We start from the raw sequence: 21981 nt of genomic DNA on the forward strand, positions 1-21981 counted from the left end.
TTCGGAATGCCCAAGCCAAGATGAGTGTGTTACTGTCCTGTTGGCAGCTCTCTGGGGAGCAACAGTGACCCAAAACTCCTGGGAAGGTGGCTGACACTTTCCCCTCGTGAGGTGAGATCAGTTGGAGGATTTCAGCAGGCTGGGCCTCTCTGCCACATTTCTCATGCTGCCACTGTCCTGTGGCCTGTGTCTTCGCCAACTGTGGTGGCAGTGGCAACAACAACTTACTCATAGGGAAAGGTCCCTGGCAGGTCACGGAAAGCCACCCCCATGGTTTGAAGGCATGTCCTTTCAGTTTTACTGTCACTTAGTGAAGCCCGAGCAGCCTTCCTGCTGACTGTTGGTGGCCAGGCCGGCACCGTGGGCCCCATCTCAGTTGGCACGCAAATGTACTTCCTCTGCTGCTTCTGGGTCTGTGTCCTGGCAGTTGCCGTGTTTCAGAGGACCGTAAGAGGGAGTGAGGGGACTGGGACTTGCCCACCTGCTTTTCTGGATTCCCACTGGTACTGGCTAGCTCCCTATACAGAATCTGCCAGAGCAGATAGATCCAGCCGACCAGTTTGCTTCCTGGCCACGGTCCCCAGAGGAAATAGCACAATAATGAATATACTCTGTAGTGATAAATATACCCTAAACTTATCCCAGCAGGTCATTGCCACCCATATTAAGACTGTCAGACCAGAAGACACTGGGCTTTGCAGATGTTCACAGAGCTTCCCAGAGATGTGAAAGCCTGTAGCACACAGTTTTTGGCTTGTGGGCTTCTAAGGGTGAGAGTGATTGGTGCACAGATCTGCTGGTGATAGAGGTGATTGTTGAGTAGTATGGGGTAGGACACTTCAGCTTTGTTTTTTATGGCATTTTGGTTTGCATAGGATACAACAAAAAGTCCCAATTTAAATAAAGTCAATTTAAAGGTAAAATGAAGTCAATGATAGTATTACTTAAACAGGATTGTGGCAAAGGGGTAAAAGTTGAGCAAAAATGCTGGGAGTAGTGTGCCTTTAATCCCAGCAGGAGGCAGAGGCAGTCAAATCTCCAAGTTCAAGGCCAGCCTAGCCTATATATCAAGTTCCAGGATTATATAGAGAGACAGGAACTATATAGAGAGGAGAAGGAGGAGGAGAAGGCGAAGGCGGCAGAGAGCAAAAAAGACCCACATTTAGGAAATGCTGTGCAAAGCAAGGAAAGGTGGTAGCAGTTGTGACCCCTCTGATGGTTGCTCTTTGCATGAGTTGGGCTGTAACTTCATCTTTATACCCCTGCTGCAGGAAATGATAAGTATTCTGCTAATAGCCTCTTTTTAAAATTTTTTTACACTGTGTGTCTGTGTTTGAGCACTTGCACAACATGTGTGTGAGTAATTTGTAGGAATCAGATCTCACCAACCCGTGTATCTTTTTTTTTTAAGGACAGGGTCTCACTCTGTAGCTCTGGCTAGTCTGGAACTCTCAGACATTTGTCTGCTTCTGCTTTCTGAGTGTTGGGATTAAAGGCATGTGACACCACACTGGACAATGTGTTATCTACTGTTTGTTTGTTGTGTGTTTGTTTGTTTCTGAGACAGGGTTTCTCTGTGTAGCCCTGGCTGTCCTGGAACTCACTTTGTAGCCCAGGCTGGCCTCGAATTCACAGAGATCGTCTGTCTCTGCCTCCTGAGTGCTGGGATTAAAGGCGTGCGCCACCACACTGTCCCGTCTCATTTTAAAAAGGGATGGGGGAAGGGGGGAGGGAAGGAAGGAAGGAAGGAAGGAAGGAAGGAAGGAAGGAAGGAAGGAAGGAAGGAAGGAAGGAAGGAAGGAAGGAAGGAAGGAAGGAAGGAAGGAGCGAGCAATCAGTTCTGGTAGGGATTTTCCTGCGTGTCAGGTTAAGAGGTGCCTGTGTGCATGCTGCTTCTGGCATGTGGGGCCCCTTTCCTAGCTGAGTTACCTACTCCCTTCTTACGTTCTTGGTTTCTAGTCTTAAGATCCTTTCAGAAACTTATTTTCAATACCATCAGGGTCCTTCCTCGTGATAGCCAAGGTTAAGGGAGATCCCACCCTGGGCCATTTGGTCTGTGTTGGTTTTGATTGCACTGCTTCGCTCAGCCGTGGGTCTGTCCCTCAGGCCTGAAGGGGTGGCTCTGCCTCTGGAGGGGGAAGAGATGTGTGGGGGCAGGATGCTTACACACTGTTGAGTCAGGGCCCTGGCTCACCCGCCTGCTCACTCTCTTGCTCCCTCACATTCTGTGTCCCTGTAGGCTGTTTTGGAAGACCAGAGTCAGATGAGGCAGATGGAGCTGGAGATCAGACCCTTGTTCCTCGTACCAGATACCAACGGCTTCATTGACCACCTGGCCAGTCTGGCCCGGCTGCTGGAGAGCAGGAAGTACATCCTGGTGGTGCCCCTCATCGGTGAGCTGGGTGGGAAGACACAGCAGCCCTGCACGTGCACAGCCCCTCTTCACATGCCCGGAGCCAGGCAGGCTGACCTGGCTGTTCATGTGTAAGACAGGATTTGCAGGGAATGCATGGGGCAAGAAAAATTGTTTAATAATCAGAGTAGTTCAAATTATTATGGCTGATCCATGGCTTAAACTGCTTGAGCAAATGGACTCCCGTGTCCCAGCAACCAGCGGCTGCAAGAGCCCAGCCCTTGTTTTTTCCTTATAAAGCTTGCAGTCAAACAGCAAAGCTGGTTCCCGTTATTGGTAAACACTCAGCCCTGGCAGATAACGGCAGTGCTGCTGGGTGGTCTGGCAGGGAGGCTGGGAGGATTTTGAAGTGGTTAGATGCCTTTGGTCTGATTGTCTTGTAGCTTTTCATGATCATTCTGTTAGTTCGAGGTAACATTCTTCTGGCCAATGTCACCCTAAGGCCAGACTGACAGGAACCCTCCAGAGCATGACCTTTGGCTCATGCCTTTCAATTCCTACCACTTGGGCCATTGGTACTGGTGGAGGGAAGCATCTCGGGGTCTAGCCTGCCTGCTTTTCCTAGCTGTAGTGTTCATTGGAGACTATTGGGTACCCTTAGTTCTTGGAGCTTCCTGATGGGTCAGCCTCGGGTTATGCTTTGGTCTCTAGGTACCTGTCAAATAGAGCTGATGTAGTTTCTATAGCTGATGGCTGTGCTGTGGCGACAAGGATTGTGTAAGATGATTGCAAAGCCCAGATGTTTAATGCCTCTCTCCTAGCAGCCATCTGAAGCAAGTTCGAGAACCCTATTCTCTGGAAAAGACACCAGACTGGCAGTCTGCCTGACAGCCACCTCTGACATCCATGCCAAGATGTTCCATTGGGCCTTCCCTCCCAGTCCCAAGTGCCTTAGTGCCAGATGGGGGTGGAAACAAAGGGCAGGAAACATCCGCCCCTGCAGAGCCTGTAGAACCCTGGGGGGTTGTGGGAAACACGTTAGCACCACCTGAGAATGTTGGCACTGAAGCAGTCCTCCCTCCCTGTCTTCCTTCCCCTCCCCATGTGGCCTGGACAGAACCTCTTAAACCCAGGCCCTTAGACCTAAGGGAAGGTTTGCTGCACTTCAAAAGAAGGCAGAGCAGCAGAACCACACATTGCCCTGAGCTTTCTGCTTGCCTCTCTGGGTCCTGGATGGACTAGCTTACAGGCTTTATCGCTGGACTTTGCTCCCAGGAGGTTCTTAGTTAGGAAAAAGAAAGTAGATTGGTCACTTTTGCTAGATAGATGTTCAGTAATTGGTATGACCAAGAAAGCTCCCTGCCGTCTCCAGGTTGCCTCCCCAGACTGAGACGGTACCTCCTGTGCCTTCCTAGGCAGCAGTCACTGGTGCTTAGCCTCTTTGTTCCTGAGAAAGACAGCAAAGTCAGAGCTCTGGCCCTCGGTCCTGAAGAGCCTCAGTTTGGTAGAGAAGTCCAGACTTGGTAGGAAAGGGACAAGCATAAGAAAACCTCGAGGATACATTGAGAGCAAAGTCAATGACTAAGGGTCCTAGCAACTCACAGCAGTATTGCAGCCACGGACCAGGCGCTTGACCCTGTGTCAGCTAGGCAGATCCCTGCACTTCGGGCTGTGAGGGAGCTCCTGTTCACTCACGCTTCCCTTGGTGGACTCCTGCCCTGTGACCAGAGCAACAAAGGGTTAAGCTGACAGCCTTCCCTGTTTGTGTCTTGTGCTCTTGAACCTGCTCTGTGCTCTTTAGGTCTGACCCCAGCATTGAGAAGTCCCGCCTGGTGCAGAAGCACAAACAAGCGTCCCCTTTGAAGCCTGTTTAGTTTGGAAGCAGGAAAGCAGATTTTGGGATAGAATACCAGTTTTTCCTGTTTGATGTTCTGTTTGCTGTACCATACCACCCATCCACCACTGCCACACATTGTGTGGACCATGCAGCTTCATGGTGCTAAAAACATGTGTGTGTGTGTGTGTGTGTGTGTGTGTGTGTGTGTGTGTGTGTGTGTGTGTGTGTGTGTTAGTTCCCATATGGGCCTTTTCCAGAAAATGTTTCTGAATACCCAGACAATGAGTGCCAGGCTCACCATGGAACAGCATGCTCATGCCGACTCCCCAAGCTATGAATCATTATACTAAGGAGAGGCCTCAGACCCCAAACTCTCCCCAAGCCCCCAAGGAGTGCATATTTCCCACTTGACCTCAGGCTTTTGGCTGGAATTTTGGAAAGAATCTTCACCAGAAAATGAAGCCATGTTCCAGACACATAGACAGGCAGACAGGCACACGCGCGCGCGCGCACACACACACACACACACACACACACACACACACACACCAAGTATCAAGGAGGTAATGTGCCAAGGTTATGGTTTCATGAAATACCAGGGTCCTTGCAAAGTAAGTCTGGCTGTCCTTCTTCCTTGGTGGCTTCCCTGTCCTCTGCCCCCTTTAGACTGCTGTGGTTCAGACCCAAGTAGCTGAGCACAGGCACCTCACTCACCCTTTTGCTGCTGTGTTCTTATTTGATCCTATAACTAAGGAATGCCAGCTCCAGAAAGTCTCGTAAGCTCCTCCTGGGAGGAAGATGGGGCTCCAAGGAAGAGGCAGATAGGAGCTGAGGCTCCCTCAAAGTCTTGGGCCCTTTCTTATTCCCACAAGCGCCTCTCCTGCCATAGCTTCATTGGAAAACTCCGGTGGAGAGGTTGGCCTCTGTTGTCTGTAAAGGTGCCTGGCTGAGAAAGTAAGCGGGCAGAGACCACGGGGCGAAGGCGGGCATAATTGCTGATTGTAAACTCTGTCTCATCAGTGATCAATGAGCTGGATGGCCTTGCCAAAGGGCAGGAGACAGACCACCGGGCTGGGGGCTATGCCCGTGTAGTACAAGAAAAGGCCCGGAAATCCATCGAGTTCCTCGAACGGAGATTTGAGAGTCGGGACTCCTGCCTGCGGGCCTTGACCAGCCGTGGCAATGAACTTGAATCCATCGCCTTCCGCAGTGAGGACATCACTGGACAGCTGGTGAGACCCCCAGGAAGAATGGAAAGCCCATGGTCCAATATAAAAAGTGTTCCTGAAAGGAAGGAGTAAAAGAAGGCTTTTGAACCTGGGCACCCAAGGGGTAGCCACCATCAAGGCCCAGGAGGGGAGAGTTCCCTGTATCACTGAGGACAGTTAAACTTAGCCAAGCAGAGCCAGAGCCTGCCTGAGTAAGACTCCAGGACAGCCCTGGAAGTGCCTCTGCCTCTGCATGGCGCCCCCTCCTGCCCAGTGGTGCTTTTCACACTGTCTTCTTCCAGGGTAACAACGACGACCTGATCCTCTCCTGCTGCCTACACTACTGCAAAGACAAGGCTAAGGACTACATGCCCACCAGCAAAGGTACAGTTTGGCCTCTCCTTGGCCTTCCATCCCTATGTTCTACTTTACCCTACCCATCCATAGTCCCTAAGAAGAGCCCCTCTGCTGACTTTGGCCTGCGAAGTCAATACAGGGCCTAGACAAGCCTGAGGCCATCTTGTCCACCCTCCCAGAGGTTAGATCTCCTATCATAGACGCCCAAAGAATGTCAGGTGATCTGAGGGCAACAAGGAACAAGCCTCACTAACCCAGGTAGCCCTGCTCTAGGCAGTGAGCTTCCCCACTCAGTCTGCAGCCATTTCCTTTCTTGGGTCCTCAGTGAGTTCCTTCTGACAGCAAGAATGTTATGATTCAGTATAGCTTGTTCTGGCCATGGTCTCCTGGGGAGTATAGCCTCTAGTGGGCACACTTTTTCTTGGCCATTCTCACCTCCCTAGCCATTTCAGAGTGTTATTTGAGAGTTAACCCATATCAAGCCTGCAATGGGGGTTGCCCCTAGCCAAGAATCGGTCTTTCTTCCTGATCTCAGTTGCACTGAGCTATAGCATTGTACAGGTTAACTAGAGCTGGAATTAGGGGAGAGCTTAAAGACTGAGCCCATGGCTGAGTTTTAAAAAGTTTTGGTGAGCAGAATCCCACCTCTGGGTCTCCCTAGAACTCTCAAGTGTCTCTCTCAGCTTTGAGTGTCCTGCACAGCCCCTGTGGTTCCAGTGACATACAGAAGAGTTGGCTACTGAGTCTCAAGATCCCAACATTTCTTCTTGTGGAAGGGAATCTTAACCCTCCTAGCCCGGTATCATGTGCTGAGCTAGTAATTCTCATAAGCGGGTCTCTGCTCACACCTGTGTAGCCTCATGGTTTTCCTTATAGCTCTGTTGTTCCTCTAACTCCTCTGTTCATGCCCTTAGTCCTGGCCTGCTGGCTAACCCAGGAGTTGTCCTCTAGCGGCTTCTTCCCACACATTAGTACAGCCCTCTCTCATGCCTGCGTCTCTCCACGAGGAGCTAGTCAGGAATCCACCACTGCTGCCACAGAGGGGCTGCCACATGGACTCTCCTGAGGGCCGGACCTGGACTGTCCAACTGACAAATTAGAATCCTGGCTGAGCCAGAGAAGCTTATGACCTGCCCCAGGGCAGCTTCTTAGAGGGAAGCAGGATTGCAAAGGTCCAGTAATCCTCAGCCACCAAACTGTTTTGTTCTTAGCCCAGATGCATTTGGAAGCAAGGCTCTACTGGTCCCACCACCCCCCAGATCACCCCCAAACAGCCTACAGAAATCCACTGCCATCCTGGGGACCGCCCCTATCAAAATTACATCAGCAACGGCTGGTGTAATCAAACCCCATTTGTCAGTGTGAATTCTTAGCAGATTAACTTGTCAGATTCACAGAGAAACCGTCACCAAATGTTTATGTGTAAACGATGTTGAATTTTAAAATCATGTGGATTATGGCGGATGGGGCCTGACAAGATGACAGTCTCTGGTTTCTAACAAAGTGAAGTTACCAGTGTCAAAACAGAGGATGTTTATTGTTAAAAATGTCTCGAAGTATCCACAGAAACCCCTGCAGACCCCTGCCAGCAGTGCTGGGCCTTTGCTGGCTGACCTAGGGCCTAGGACTCTTCTGGTCGGAGGCCCAGGGCAGGAACAGTGGAGTTGCAGACAGACTCAGACAACAGCTGGGAACCCCATGTCGCACCCCACACCACTGCCCCACCACACACTCACATTCCAGGCCCAGGCAACAGAAGTGTCCTAGACCTCCCTCACTCAGGAACCACCTTCTTCACCCTCTGTACACAGCCCTCTCCTTCCTCCTCTCCCTTTCCTCGCCACCATCAGCCCCATGAGCCTCTCCCTCTTCATCCCCAAATTCTTCCCTAGGCTGAAAGCCAATTCTCAGCCTCCCCGCCTGGAGCTGGCAAGCCCAGAACTGCTCAGGTCAGACATGGATGTTTGCAGGCCTCCAGCCCGCCAGCCCTAGCGGTCCCCGAACACCACAGGACATTTCCTGTGCCTCTGCTCTCTGCCAGACCTCCACTAGGAAATGCCAGGCCCGGCCTTAGGGGCAGACCTGCCACCCAAGCAGTCATGCCCAGGACTTGGAGTATCACTTGAGTGATTGCTGGGCCCCACTTTAAGTTCTCTCCTGTACATTAGTCAGAGACAGAGAGAGACTGCTAGAAAAGTTATCTAAAAAGACGAAGGCTATTTGTACTGGTACAGAGTGATTTTTGAGTATATAAAAGGCAAAAAGAAAGTGTGGCAAACAGGATCTCAGTATTACAGGGGGATCTATACATATGCCAGTGTGTGTATTTACAGACGTGCATAAGGAAATCTAGAAGCACAGAGCTCCCTGGGGCCCAAGGCAGTGTACTGTTAGATGTCCGTAGATAACGTATCTAATAGACCCTTTAGCACAGCCTCTCCTGAGAGCTCCCTGGAGCTCCCCCCTCCCCCCATATTCGTAAACGGTTCCCACTTTCCAGTCGTCTTTGGATGTTTAACCTCTGCGAACATAAAACATTGATACGCACACCCCAGCCTTAGAAGGAGAGAATGTGTTGGGGGTGGGTAATAGAAACCTAGGGCCAGCAGTCCAGTTAGGAGTCAGTGGCAAGGGGCTGCTTCCCGCTGGTTCAGAACCCCGGAAGCCAGGTCTGTGGATGCCGACAGTGTGAGGACTCTCAGGCACCAAGCAGAGTCCTGTGTCGGGGGCCGGAGTTGACGGCAGCAGCCCAGCTCGTGCCTAGCTGCACGAAAAAGGGCTGCCCTCCAGGGCCACATCCCCTCAGGACACCAAGTGCCATCTGACACTTTATCCTCAGTGAGCCCATCTGCTTTCTGTGCCCACAGAGGAGCCCATCCGCCTGCTGCGGGAGGTGGTCCTGCTGACTGATGACCGGAACCTGCGAGTGAAGGCGCTGACAAGGAATGTGCCCGTGAGGGACATCCCAGCCTTCCTTACGTGGGCCCAGGTGGGCTGAGGGGGCCACACTGGGGCCCACACCCATGGAACCATTCCTGAGAGGCCACCAGGCGCCCAGTGTAGCACGGAAGATGTCCACGTGCCTGAGCCACCAATCCACCCAGACAATAAACCATCCTCTTCCAACCTCACGCCGTGGCCGTGCTGTGGGGGAGCTGCTCCTCACAGAGCCCCACCCGAGGGTCAGGCGGAAGCTGCTGGGACCCTCCTGGGCTGCCAAGTTTAGCAGGGAGGTGACCGGCTACAGTGACAGCAGGTGGACAAGCCAGCTAGGCCGCCAAGCCCTCAGCGTTTCTCCCTCCTGTCTGGTTTCAGGGCTGGAGGGAGGCCTACTCACCGGGGAGCCAGCCACTCTGTAGTGGCTGTGGGGCAGAGGTTCCAGAGTTTCCATCGGATGCGAGCGAAATGATAGAGCCCTCAGTCTGCAGAACTACTGCCCTGAGTGTCTGAGAGGAAGAGAGTGCCCAGGGGGTCCCACCTCCCTGAGGCCTAGATCCCTATGGACCCACACTGGGTTCTGTCAATAATAGCAGCCCTAGTCCTTCACACACACACACACACACACACACACACACACACACACACACACACTCACACTCACACACACACACACTCACACACTCACACACTCACACACTCTTCTCTTCCTGTCCACATCAATCCTTGTCCTTGCACTTTGCCCTTGTTTCCCCTTGGGCAGCCATGGGTCTAGAGGGAAGGACATCTAGTCCTGGGCCCGTGCTTCCTGAGTGGCCTTGCCCTGCATAGGCTCCCAATACTGCCTTCCTTTCACTCTAGTACCCTCTTGGGGAAATTTCCTCAGACTCTTCCTGTTCCTTCTTCGTCTGCCTTCCCTTTCTAGTTGACCCCTTTCATCACCCCAAGGCCCCTCAACTTCCTCACGTCAGTTCCTTGTGGGGCTTCTCCTTCTGAATCTCCCCCTGCCACCTGTGACAGGAACCCAAGGAAGCTTTCCCAGCTCTCCTTCCTTCCTTCCTTCCTTCCTTCCTTCCCAACCCTCCTCACACCTCTGAGAAGCTTCCATGCAGACAGAGCTGAACCAGGGGTAGAGGTGGGCCCAGGGCCCGGGGCGTTTGTCCTGTCCCTGGCTTTGTCCTCTGCTTCTCTGCCTGGAAGAGCGGACGGGGACCCTTAAGCCTTTGAGGGGTTTGTTGTGTTTTTTCTTGCTGCCTCTCTGTTCACAACCTCACCTGGAGACTCCCTACCAGGAATGAAGGCCTTCAGTCCAGCCCAGGTGAAGGGGATGGAGAAGGCAGTCTGGGGTGGAGTAGGAGTCAGTCTCAACAGGATCCCAGCCCACTGCCTGATGGACCATCTGGAGGAGCAATGCTTCACCAAGGGTGCCCTGCCCTCTTCAGGCTCAGGACCCTGACCAGGATAGGGCTGTCCAGGAGAGTCCAGGACAGTGATTTGGGGGTACAAGTGCCCAGGGCTCAGAAGACCGCCTCTCTGAGTTGTAAGGCCCAGGCTACTACCCCCTTTGAGGTCCTCTCCCCTGGCTCTGAAGGCCATTGCCTGGGCGTGGGGGGAAGTGGGGAGAACATCTTTCTTCTTTCTGTCCCATTTGAAACCCTGGTTTTGTTTCCTTAATAAATTTTAGTTATGAAACATAATTGACCTCCTGTTGGTCTATTTTTGGGACTGAAGAGGGGAGGCAGACTCGAGCCGGTACACCTGTGTTGGGGCCCAGCCACCCACCCCGGTGCAGGGCAGAAGAGAGCCACAGGATTAGGGACCTTGGTTACTGCTTTATTGCTGTTTGGTTGAGTATAGAAAATGGAAGCGGCTCCAGAAGAGCCTGTGTACAGAGTAGGGAATATACAAAAGGACAGAACGGGAACCAAGGAGACCTCGCTCCAGCCCAGCTAAAGCCGGGCTCAGGATAGGGGCCACCTGGGGCGCATGCAATAAATATGATGGGGCCCCAGGGAGAGGAGGGGACCTCAGATGGGGAGACAGGTGGGCCAGGGCTGTCATCCCTGGCTCCAGACCTGCCCACCCTGGTGGGTCAGGAAGGGAAGGGTTGGCCCTGGGGCTAGTGCCACTTGTGCAAAATGAGGAACTTCACATTATCAGTCCCGGGCTGGGCAGGAGCCGGGGGCGGGGAGGCCCTCCGGCCGGCTCAGTCCCCTCCCTCTCCCCAACTGTGCCCAATGCTCCGACCCCAGCGGGGAGATTCACAGTGAGAATGGGTGTGGTCGCAAGGGCCGGAGGTAGGGCTGGGAGCGTCCGAATAGTGACACCCCTCCCCCAAGAGCAGCACGGAGCCGGGGGAGGGGGCCAGCGAACCACAGGGAGAGGCGGGGTTCTCCTTTGGTCAAAGCTGATATCAAAAATATAAATCTCCCTTCCCCTATCCCACCCCCGTCCCGAGGTTTCTCCCCACCGGCTCCCCCGGGTTAAGGCACAAAGCAGTGAGGCCAGGTGAGGCGTAGAAAGGTGGGGCCACCACTGCGGCGCTGCCGCTGCTACCAGTTGTCCCCGGGCCGCCGGGTAGCGCCGGGAGCACCTGCGGGGGGCGCTCTAGGTGGGAGAGAAACGGTCGATGGTCCGGCCGTCCGGTCCCGCGGCCAGGTGCGCGCCCTGGCTCAGCACCTCTGCCGCCTTGTCCGGGCTGAGTCCCAGCTCGGCAGTGAATTTGGCCAGCGGGTAGAGGCTCTCGAGCGCCACCTTGGGGTCGTGCAGGAAGTGCGTGGTCTGCGCCAGCAGCTCTGCGGCAGCTGCCTTGTCCTGTTGCTTCAGGCTCAGCTGTTCAGCTGTGAGGCGGGCCACAGCAAAGACACCCTCCGGGAAATCGAGCTTGCCCTTGCCGTCGGGGCCGGGGACGCCAGGTAGTCCCCCGAGGCCAGCCAGCGCCCCGGCTGCGCCGGCCGCACCACCTACAGCGTGCATCTTCATGTGGCTGATGAGGTTGCGCTGTTGAGCGAACTTTCCACCGCACACCTGGCACTCGTACGGCTTCTCTCCCGAGTGGATGCGCATGTGCTCCGTGAGGCGGTACTGGCGGGTGAAGCGCATGCCGCACGCGTCGCACGCAAAGGGCTTCAGGCCTAAGTGGCTGCGCATATGGCGTGTCATGGTTCCGCGCTGCGTGAACTTCTTCCCGCAGATGGTACACGGATAGGGCCGAGTCAGCCAGTGCGTCTTCTCGTGCTGCCTCAGCGTGGCCGGGTCCTTGTAGCTCTTGTCGCAGGACGCGCAGCGGTACGGCCGCAGCAGCTCTCCTAGGCCACCGGGGGCCCCAGTGATCTTGTCCCCACCACCACCAAAGGGGGGCCCGAGGCCGGCGGCCCCGGCGGCCACCTCGGCAGCCTCTGCCCTGCTGTACAGTGCCTCCTCTTCCTCCACGTGAGCCTCCACGTGTGCATTCAGCTGTTCCGAGCTGGGGAAGCCTTTGCCACATGGGATGCAGACGTACAGGTTGTCACCAAAGCTCTCAGGCTCGCCATAAGCCAAGTGCGGGCATGGGTAGCCCTCCAGGTGGCCACCGGGTGGGCTGGGGTCCTCGCTGCTACCGGTCTCCTCGCTGCTGCTCTTGTAGTCGTCGCCGTCGGCGCCTGTGCCTGGCCCGTCCAGGCTGCCCGGGTAGCGTGGTGGGGGCACCAGGCCGAGCGGGGGGCCCCCGGGTGAGGTGGCTGGGTCCCCACCGCGTTCCTCGAGGCGCTCGCCTGGGGAGCCGTGATCTCGGACCAGATCATCGCCATAGCTACCCAGGCCTGGCTCGTGCTTCATCCAGCGGTAGAGGAGGCTGGAGCCGTCGGGGCGGCCGGGGGGCTCGGGTCCCGGACTGCCGCCGCTTCCTCGAAACGGGTCTGGAGTCGGTACGGCCTCTTCCAGCTTCTGGAAGGGCAAAGGCGGCAGCGGCGGCAAGGCGAGCGGTGGCTCCTTGTAGACTGCGGACCCCGCACCGGAAGGACTGTCCGGGCGCGGAGGCAGTTCGCGCTCACTCAGCGGTCGCTCGGGGACCGAGGAGCCTGGCGGGCTCTTCTTAGACAGATCCAGGCCGCAAAGCGGAGAGCAGCGGCGCTCCGGGGCGCAGAGTGAGGCTGCTGGGCCCGGGCCCGAGGCGTACAGCTCGGCGCAATGGGTGTTGACCGCGGCCTCGGGGCCCGACGGGGGCTCGGCGGCAGGCGGCGGCGGCGGCCCGGCCGGGGACGAGTAGCAGGCCTGGATGACGGGCGTGGCGGCCCTCAAGCCCCGGCCCGGCCGCCCATAGGGCGCATAGCCGCCGCCGCCGCTGCCTCCTCCCCGCAGGTGGCAGTACTTGCCGTGGCGTTTGAGGCGCTTCTTGCACAGAGCCACGAGGTCAGGGATCTGCAGGTAGCTGGCGGCGGCCAGCACCGCGCCCAGGCTCGGCTCGGCCCCCGGGGCCACTGCTGCGGCGGCGGCGGCCTCAACACTGTCCGTCAGGCGGCCGGTGTAGATGAAGTCCAGCACCAGGCGAAACACGGCCGGGCTCACCATGTCATGGTCCAGGTTTAGCAGGTTGTCGTGCACCACCAGGGACTTGAGGTAGGCGCTGCTGGCCGCCAGCACGTTCTTGTGCGCGCGGAAGAGGGCGTTCTGCACCACGATGATCACGTCGCACAAGAAGCCCTTGGTGCGCTGGTTGTTGAGCTGCAGCAGGAGCTGCCTCGAGTGGCCAGGCGCCTCCATCGTGTCCAGCATCGTCTGCCCAGCACACTCTCCTGCGGGGGGACACACACCAGCTGGGTGAGAGCTACGCCGTGCCCTGGCCGCTCGCACCCAGCCCAGCACTGTTCCCCTCCGTCTCCCCTTCCCCTCGGCTGAGCAGGAGCATGGAGCACCAAGGCCTGGACACGAACAGAGGAGGCTCAGCGGCCTCCGGGAGTGGTGGAACCTAGGCCCGCTGGCCCCAGACCGAAGGAGCAGGAGGAGAGAGGCTGGGGATGGAGAGGAGGAGGCCAGGTTAGCCTAAGTTGTCCCAGCCCCAGGTGCTGCTGGCCACTCCAGCCGGGGGGCTGGGAACTTCCAGGGAGAAAACTGTTCGGGCGAAATGACCCTTTCGGAGACAATTACCCGATTTCAGTAAAATGTCCGCTTCAGGAAAAGTCATTCAGGGCCGAAAAGTTTGCCCAAGTGGGGAGAAAAGGAGCCGAGTGAGAAGCGCCTCCCGCCTCGAGAGAAGTTGCCCCAGTTCGGGGAAGTGATAAGGAGGACGGGAGCGCGATGCCCATCGAGGCGCCGCCCTGGCCGGGGGCTGTCAGGCCTCCGTTTGGGCCGGCCGGCCCGGCGCGGGGAGAGGAGACAGTGGCTGCGGTGGCGGGCAGAGCGCGAAGGCCGGGCCCCGGCGCGGGGAGGGCGTTATATCGGGGCAGGAGGCTGAGGCAGGAAGCAGGTGGGGGGGAGGGGGGAGCCACGCAGCTCCCAGGGGAGGGAGGGGGCAGCGCCCCGGGCGGGCACGACGCACAGCCGGCTGCGGCCCTGACCCCGGCCTGCGCCCCACCCGCGTTCCGGACCCAGCCCCGGCCGGCCTCGACTCGACATCTCTTCCCCCCCAGCTCCCCTCGGGCCCGTCTCCCCCGAAACTCTGCCGCCCCAAACTTGGGGGAAAACTTTTCCCAACTTCAGACAGGGCGGGAGGAGCGCGCCGGCCCTAGCCCACCCAGCCCCCAGATTCTCCTCTAGGCCCCCAATTTCAGCAGCCCGGCGACGGCGGGGACCCACGCCTAGTCTTGAGCCGCCCTGCCCGCCGGCGAGCGCGCCCGCCCCTGTTCCCGCCTGGCCCGCAGGGCCTCGCGGGCCCGTTACCTGCGGCCGCAGCCCAGCCCGGCTTCCCTCCCCGAGGCTGTGGCAGCTCCTAGCCTGCGCCCCACCCGCCCCGCTGCCAGGCGCCGAGCTGTGCCAGGGCAGCGCCCCTGCCAGCCCCGCCCGCCGGCTCCCCTTGCCTTCCCCTCTCCTCCCCAGCCCATGTGCGGGCAGAGCCGGCCCGGGACCGCTGACCCCGCTGTGAACCCGGCGCCGAGCCGCGGCCCAGCCGTCCCGAGTCCTCTAGGAAAGACACTCAGAGCCCTAAACGCCAGCCCCGAGCCGGGCGCCCGCGCCTGAGGATGCTCCCCGGGCGGCCCACGCGCGAGGACCAGCCCGTCCCGGGTCCCTTGCCTGCCCCTCCCGGTCGCCAACTCGAGGACCCACCTGGGGAGCATGTCGGAAGCCCCGGGCCCGGCTGCCGGCGGATCCAGGGGGGACGTGGCTGCAATGCGCTGCCCTCCGCCCGCCGGGCCCCCGGTCGGTCTGTCCTGCCGGTCCGTCCTCCCCGCGTCCTGGTCGCGTCTCAGCCCCACCGCGCTTTCAGCACACTCTTATCTGGAGCGGCCCGAACCGGCAGGCGCTGCCGCGGCCATGGCGCCACCTCGCGGCCGCGCGGGATTGTGTGTGGCCGGGCGGCGACCTCTGGCGCACACCTGGGCTGGAGGCTTACAGATGCGGAGCCGGGGATCTGCAGGTTCCCGCTTCCAGATGTGCCCACCTGGGGACCCAGCTTTCGGACCTGGGAGTCCCATAAACCCTGGGGTTTTGAGCTTCGTGCTCCCGAGTACATATTTCTATGTAATATGGGGGTCAAGTCAGAAAAAGTTCTGTCTTCAGAAAGGGAACTCTGAAGCCGGTGTGATGGTTCACTCTTATAAACCTAGCACCAGGGAGTTGCAGGCAGGAGGACCAGGGGTTCAAGGTCAGCCTCTACTACATGAGACCCTCTCTTTAAAAAAAAGGGGGGGGGGTGGAACACTAGTGACAGACAGTAGGTGGTGAGAGGGCAGTTTTGGAAATCCTAAATGAGATGATCAGTTCCGGGCGTGGGGGGGGGGAGAGAAATGGGAGATGGGGAGAGGCTTTTATTAGGCATTTCTGAACACCACTATCCGCTTGGACTCCGGCTCCAAAAAATCCCAGCTCTCCCTCAGGCACATGTTATCAGTATGCACATCATAAACCGTCGACACTCGAACGCTTCCAAGCGGTGACACTCGATGGAGCGTATGTTTACACAGGCAGCCCGCCCCCTCCGGGAGTCCCAACTTCTTGGGCTACTGGGGAGGCTGCTACGGAGAACACCGCTGTGAGACAGGGTAGCGGTTCTACCAAAGAGCGCCCCCTGCACTTAGGGTCTCCAGAAGGAACCGAGGGTCCTCGGCTGGAAATAGCTGGACAGAGAGAGCCCCTTGGGACGTGCCCCCTCAACCCCCACATCCCTCATCTAAGCAGTGTTGAGGGATCCTAAGTGATTTTTTTTTTCCCCACCAATCCACCGTTTGGGAAATATCACGAGAGCGGGCAGCTTGAGACCCACTCCCTCCCAAAAGATCCTACACGCCACACGGGCTCGATTCGCGTGGGTGACGCCTCTTCCAGGAGGGGAGGGCACCGTGCACCGGCTCGGGGGTGCTCCCCGGAAATGTCCCTGCGCAGCTGGGCGGAGGCACCAGCACCGTTGCAAGCACCGCGCCTCAGTGGCCCACGCTCCGCCTCCTCCCCGCACCTCCTGACCCCCGCCTACACCACTGGGGGGGGGTCCCCCCAAACCGCCCACAGCTTCTTATTGGCTGCTCCTTCCTCCGTGGCCAAGCCGGAGAGGCTGGGGCGCAGTTACTATGGTAACCAATGAGGTTCCCAGGAGCTCATCTCTCAGAGGCCTTGGAGAGCTTAGCAACCGCGCGGGGCCACAAGGCGGGTGGGGGCCGCGCTCGCCGCACCCCACGCTGTCCTCGAGCCCCCACGCCCCCGCTTGAGGTGGTGGTGGCTGAGTCACTCGCCCGGGGCCGCAGACTCGGCTGTACCAGTGAGACACCCAGGTCTTGGGCGCCCCCTAGAGGCTGCGTTTCGTCGGCCGGCGACTTCTGCGCCGGGCCTTGGCTTCCGAAGGTCCAGACCAGTCAAGCCAGCCCCTGGCCAGGTTTCCGGGGTCTGCTCCGTGTCCATCTGTGCCCCACACCGCCTTGTAGCTCCCCACGAGACAAGACACGCACTGCGTGCGGTCCTACAGTGGGCTCCGCAATTTCTGAGCTCGAGGAGCAGCAGACACGGTACCTCGGTCGAGGGGTACGCTTTCGGGCTGAAGCGGAAGTGCAATGGAGTGTTGGGATGTGAAGGCTCACCAGAAATGCTCCCAGCCATGGCTTTTGACAGATAAAAGAGGGGTCTCCCACCATATCGGAGGCCAAGTGCCAAACGTCAAGCAAGGGTGTGTCTGTTTTTATTTTCCTCCTTTTAATGGGGAGAGATGGTAGGAGTCTGGAAAGGAGCCCCCAGCCTGTGTGTGTCTTTTACGCAGCGGAGGCTCTCGGCTGGCTGGCCCGCACGCGGTTCACTGTGTCCACTGCCAGTTCGTATCCCCTCTCCACCATACCCCACCTACTCCAGTCGTCATTGCAGCGCTGTGGGGAGGACCACAGAGTCCCGCCCAAGCATCTCCGTGTACCCCCTCCTCCCTCCCACCCCCGTCCTCAGGTCTCACTATGTAGCCATGGCTGGCCTCGAACTCTTTGGAGACCAGGCTGGCATCGAACTCACAGAGACCTGTCTGCCTCCCGTGCGCTGGGATTAAAGGCAGATGTGCATCACCTTTAACTCCACTTTCCCCTCCTTCCTCAGCTCCCCAGGTCAACCTGGTGCCGCCCCCATTTAGTGCCTAGAGATAGTACTGGACTGTTCCGGGAAAACTGCCCCACATGGCATAAGCCCTTTTGGCCAATTCTCACTCCTCTAGGAAGGGCTCCCTGCCGCCCTCTTCCAAGCCCAGCAGTCTCATGCATTCCCTTAGTCTCATTCCCTCTCTTACAGCTCTGCCTAAGCCTTTTACACCAATGAGTGCTGAGGTGGTCCCTCGGTACCAGTGCCGGGCACTGCCAGGTTGCCCTCCCCATCACTTGTCAGGCTAGCCCTTCCTTTTGGGGATGCTCTGGACACGTCCATAGTTTCATTTCTGAAGTCCAGGCTGCTCTCCTCAACTTCCTTACCTTCCCTGTGGTTTCCACCATCCGACTAACACCTTCCCGCTGCCGCCCAGTCAGGAAACCTTCCAAGACTCCCAGGCTTCACCACCCCCCTTTCCCCAGCCTCTAGCTGGGGTTTCCTTTCCTTGGCCGAGAGAGAGAGAGAGAGAGAGAGAGAGAGAGAGAGAGAGAGAGAGAGAGAGAGAGAGAGACAGAGACACAGAGAGACAGAGACACAGAGAGACACAGACAGACAGAGACAGAGACAGAGAGACACAGACAGACAGAGAGAGACAGAGACAGAGAGACACAGACAGAGAGACACAGACACAGAGACAGAGAGAGACAGAGACAGAGAGACAGACAGACAGAGACACAGAGAGAGACAGCTGGGGTTTCCTTTCCTTGGCCCAGAAAGAGAGAGACAGACAGACAGACAGAGACACAGAGACAGAGACACAGAGACACAGAGGAGGGAGAGAGCGGACGCCACAGTGGCCATACGGGGGTGTGATACCACCGCGGGGCATCTTCTGGCGTCACAGAGCTGTCGGGTCTAGGAATCGAGGGATGTGGTTGGGGGCTACCAAGTGAGGTCCCCCGAGGTCCAGGCGAGAGAGGACTGAGCCCCCCAGGGCTCCCAAGGCCCAAAGGGGAGAGTGAATAAACATGCGAAGGGGCCGCACCCTCCCCGCACTATCCTCCTCCAGCCCGCCGCCGCCTGCAGTTCCGGAAAGTTAACCCCTTGGAGGCCAAGCCTGGGGTTACGTACCCCCACTGCCCAATCCTGCTTCCGCGCGCACACCCTCCTCCCGCTCCCAGCTCCCCGTCGCTTCGCCCCGTCCTCCCTACGCCGCCCCCCCCTGTCCCCCCCGCGCGCTCGCCACTATAAATAGCCTCTTTTCCCGTTTCCTAAATTCCCTGCTGACGTCGGCAGCGCGTCAGTGTGTAGGAGCCGCGGCCGCATGAATGAGCCGCCGCACGAGTACTACGCGCGCCTATAAAAGCGGCGGCGCCGGCCGGGCTGCGGGAGGGCAAGGCGGCACTGGCGCGACGCGGCCCGCCAGGTAAGAAAGGACCCACCGACGGTCGGGCGGAGATGGGCCGGGGCACCGACACCGTGGGAGGGCAAGGAGGGGACCGGCGGGCCGAGGGTTGGAGGGTCGCTCCGGGGTGAGGATGGGGACAGAGTGGGAGGCACGAAGGCTCCTTTGCAGCTCGGTGGAAGCGGGGGGGCCGGAGGCTGACCCAACCGTGTGCAGCACCTGCCGGCCCCCCGGATGAAGACGCAGACACTCTGGAGAAACACGGAGCGGAGACCGACCGAGCCCCCGACCCCATTTCCCGAGGCTGAGCGGCTCCTGCGCCATCCTGCCCGAGAAAGTGGGGAGACGGTGCTGGAGTCCCAGGAGACGCGCCCCCTCCTTCGCTCCCTGTCCGCAGCGCGGTGACTCAGCCTAGGTGGCCCCGATGGACTGAGCCAGGGCGCCCACGACAGACAGACAGACAGACAGATGCACACCTGGGCCCTGCGACCGTCTCGGGACCCCCGCCCCGCATGCTGCCCAGACGCCCCCTCCCTGTCCCGTCCCGTCCCGTCCCTTCGGGCGGTCGGTCCCACTGCGCCCAGGACTTCCCGCCTCTGCGAGCGAGCGGAGCTGTCCTCTCAGGACCAGGCGGGGGCGGGGCTTCGGCCAGGCCGCCCCGCTCCGGCCCCACCGCCACCCCACTGCCGGAAGTGCCTCCCCGCTGGGACATCTTTGACGTCACAGGGCTCTGACGTCAACGGTCGCGTGCCTGCCCGCGCGCGCTTGGGCGGCGGAGGAGGAGGAGGGGGAGGAGGAGGTGAGAAGCAGCAGCGCCCCAGCCGCGGGCGACGGGACATCCCCGCCCGGGCAGTGCGCCGGCACCTTGGCTCTAGACTGCTTACTGCCCGGGCCTCCCTCAGTAACAGTCTCCAGTCACGGCCACCGACGCCTGGCCCCGCCCCAGGACCGCCGACCCCGGGCCCCTCCGCGCCTCCCTGCGCCGCTGTCCGCGGTGCTGATGCAGCGCAGGAGCCTCCCTCGGGCCAGCCCGTCTCCCAGGTCCCCGCGGGCCGCGGTGGGCGCTGGTCCCGCACACGCTCGCACAGCCCTCGCCGCCCCCGCCGCCCGCGGTGCTGACGTCAGCCTGACGGTCCCGCCCCCGCGTCTCCAGGGCAACCGTGGCTTTCGATTGTTACTGTGGGAACCGGAGGTAACAGTCTACAGCCATGGTCGCCCCGCAGCACGCCCACGCTCCCCACCACGCCGAGCTCTGCCAGCCCTGGTTTGGGCAGATGCAGAGCAAGAGGAGGCGGGGCGGCGACGCAACATCCGATGTGTCTGAGGGGGTGGCAGGAGGTGTGCTCAGAGAGGCGGCCTGCGAGGCTGCTGCGCATCCACCCCGGCACAGAAGCAAGCAAGGTCCGCCGAGTGCCTGACCATCCTTCTCAGTGACTGTCCAGTCTTTCCAGTCGAGGTATCTGCTACCTAATGGTGGCGAGGAAATGGGTTGTTCTGGGATAAGGATTCTTATCTCCTGGGGGTGGAGGACAGATGAGATCAGGAGTCCTTCAAGAAGGATAGAAGACACACGTTGGCCAGCAAAGGTTAAAGGGAGTGGAGAGGGAAGTTTATCACACCCTTCTTCCAGAAACCCCCATGTGAGCAGGCAGAGGGCAGAGCACAGAGGACAAAGAATCCATTTCCTGATAGAGCTACAGCCTCTCTATGACTCTGGCCCCCAACTTTCCCCTGAGCCACGGAAGATGATTAAAAGGGTCCTTGCCAGGTGGTGGTGGCGCACACCTTTAATCCCACCACTCGGGGAGCAGAGGCAGGAGGATCTCTGTGAGATCGAGGCCAGCCTGGTCTACAGAGCAAATTACGGGACAGCAAGTTCACCTGGTCCCTTGTCCAAACACATCATCCAACACTATCCCTTCAGTTGGTCTGTATCCAACTCGAGTTTCTCCAACATGCCCTAAAAAAGGAGTACCACAGAGGCTGAAGGGGGATACTCTGTGTCTAGGGCTATTGAGAGACTCCGCCAGGATAACTGCCTTTCCTCGGAGCTTTAGAAATGCTGGGTGTAATCGAGGCATAAAACAAATGGTAGGGAAGGGAGACGAATCTTTTGCAGAGTGAACCCATCAGAAGAACGTGGGTTAACTGTATGATGCGGCGACTGTTTGGTATCCTAGAAAGCATTTCGTGTAAACCATGCCCTCCTCCCCGACTTACTTTACGGATTAGATAGCTGAGGCCCAAGTTGTGCATTTAGCCTGTAGTGAGTGGTAGTTTCTGATTGCTTTCTACGGGGCAGCAGAGGAACCACCAAAGCCAGGAGCAGTGGTATGTACACGCAGTCCCAGCTACTCGGGGGCTGAGGCAAGTGAGCCCTTGAGCCCAGAAGCTCCAGGCTTGCCTAGGCGATATAGTGAGATCCTCTGTGTCTCAAAACAAGGGAGAGGGGAACACTGAAGGCCACAGGCAAGAATGTGAATCATCCGATCTTGAGTAATGTACTTAGCCTTTCTGTGACTGTTTCCTCAATTGTAAAACTCGGTTATTAGGTTAATGACAGTACTTACTTCATGACATTACAGAATGAAATTAGGCAATAAGGGGGTGGGCTGGGCATAGAGCTCCGTGGTACAGTCTGTGCTTAGCATGCCCAAGGTCCTGGGTTTGACTCATGCCACCAAAAATAAATGAGTTAAGCCATGGTGGTGCATGTTTTTGAATCCCAGAACTTGGGAGACAGAGAAATAAATGAATTTCTGTGAGTTCAAGGCTAACCAGGACTACAGTGAGACCCTGTCTCAAAAATAGATGGACTTATTATACTTATCCCATTGTCAGGTATAGTTATTTCTCAATAAGTGTTTCTAGCCGCAGGACCTTATTTGCCTGGGCTATAAATGGAAAAAAATTGTTTTTGGACACAGAGTTTCTCTATGTAACAGCCCTGGAACTTGCTTCGTAGACCAGGCTAGCCTTGAAGAGAGAGTCACTTGTCTCTGCCTCCCAAGTGCTGGGATTAAAGGCATGAGCGACCATGCCCACCCAGCTAAATTGAAAATTTTAGAGCAGTGATTCCTCAGGGGACCTGCTTTCTCTCCTCCCCAGAGGGTTCTGAGTCACAGAGAGGCTCTTTCCCAATAACGTATTTATTTACCAGGGATTTAAAATTCTACCCTAGGCTGTAGTTTTCAAATGCCTACCT

General features: G+C 58.0%; 2 protein-coding genes and 1 long non-coding RNA gene across 9 annotated transcripts in view; 1 reads left to right on the forward strand and 2 right to left on the reverse strand.

Moving 5' to 3' along the window:
* Nucleotides 1–10389, forward strand: part of Smg6 (SMG6 nonsense mediated mRNA decay factor) — a 253280-nt gene extending 242891 nt beyond the window's left edge. For all 6 annotated transcript variants that reach the window (XM_006977374.4, XM_015996166.3, XM_015996165.3 and 3 more), the window contains 4 exons: nt 2240–2393; nt 5211–5422; nt 5701–5782; nt 8623–10389. In XM_006977374.4, the coding sequence (XP_006977436.2) occupies nt 2240–2393; nt 5211–5422; nt 5701–5782; nt 8623–8753 (579 nt within the window). In that variant the 3' untranslated portion in view covers nt 8754–10389. The remainder of the gene's footprint in view (nt 1–2239; nt 2394–5210; nt 5423–5700; nt 5783–8622) is intronic.
* Nucleotides 1–21981, reverse strand: part of LOC143266913 (uncharacterized) — a 220731-nt gene that overhangs the window by 137001 nt on the left and 61749 nt on the right. The gene's annotated exons all lie outside the window — the stretch shown is intronic.
* Hic1 (HIC ZBTB transcriptional repressor 1) lies at nt 11157–15065 on the reverse strand. 2 transcript variants are annotated; one of them, XM_006977378.4, is made up of 2 exons: nt 14933–15065; nt 11157–13464 (listed from the first exon to the last, which is right to left on the reverse strand). In XM_006977378.4, exon 2 carries the CDS (start codon nt 13442–13444, stop codon nt 11300–11302), a length of 2145 nt encoding a protein of 714 aa, XP_006977440.1. In that variant the 5' UTR covers nt 13445–13464; nt 14933–15065; the 3' UTR covers nt 11157–11299. The 2 variants fall into 2 exon arrangements, with proteins under 2 accessions (XP_006977440.1, XP_006977439.1); XM_006977377.4 differs by lacking the exon at nt 14933–15065 and adding an exon at nt 13817–14003.

This window comes from Peromyscus maniculatus, chromosome 8 (assembly GCF_049852395.1).
Source record: "Peromyscus maniculatus bairdii isolate BWxNUB_F1_BW_parent chromosome 8, HU_Pman_BW_mat_3.1, whole genome shotgun sequence".
Classification (NCBI taxonomy): Eukaryota; Metazoa; Chordata; class Mammalia; order Rodentia; family Cricetidae; genus Peromyscus; species Peromyscus maniculatus.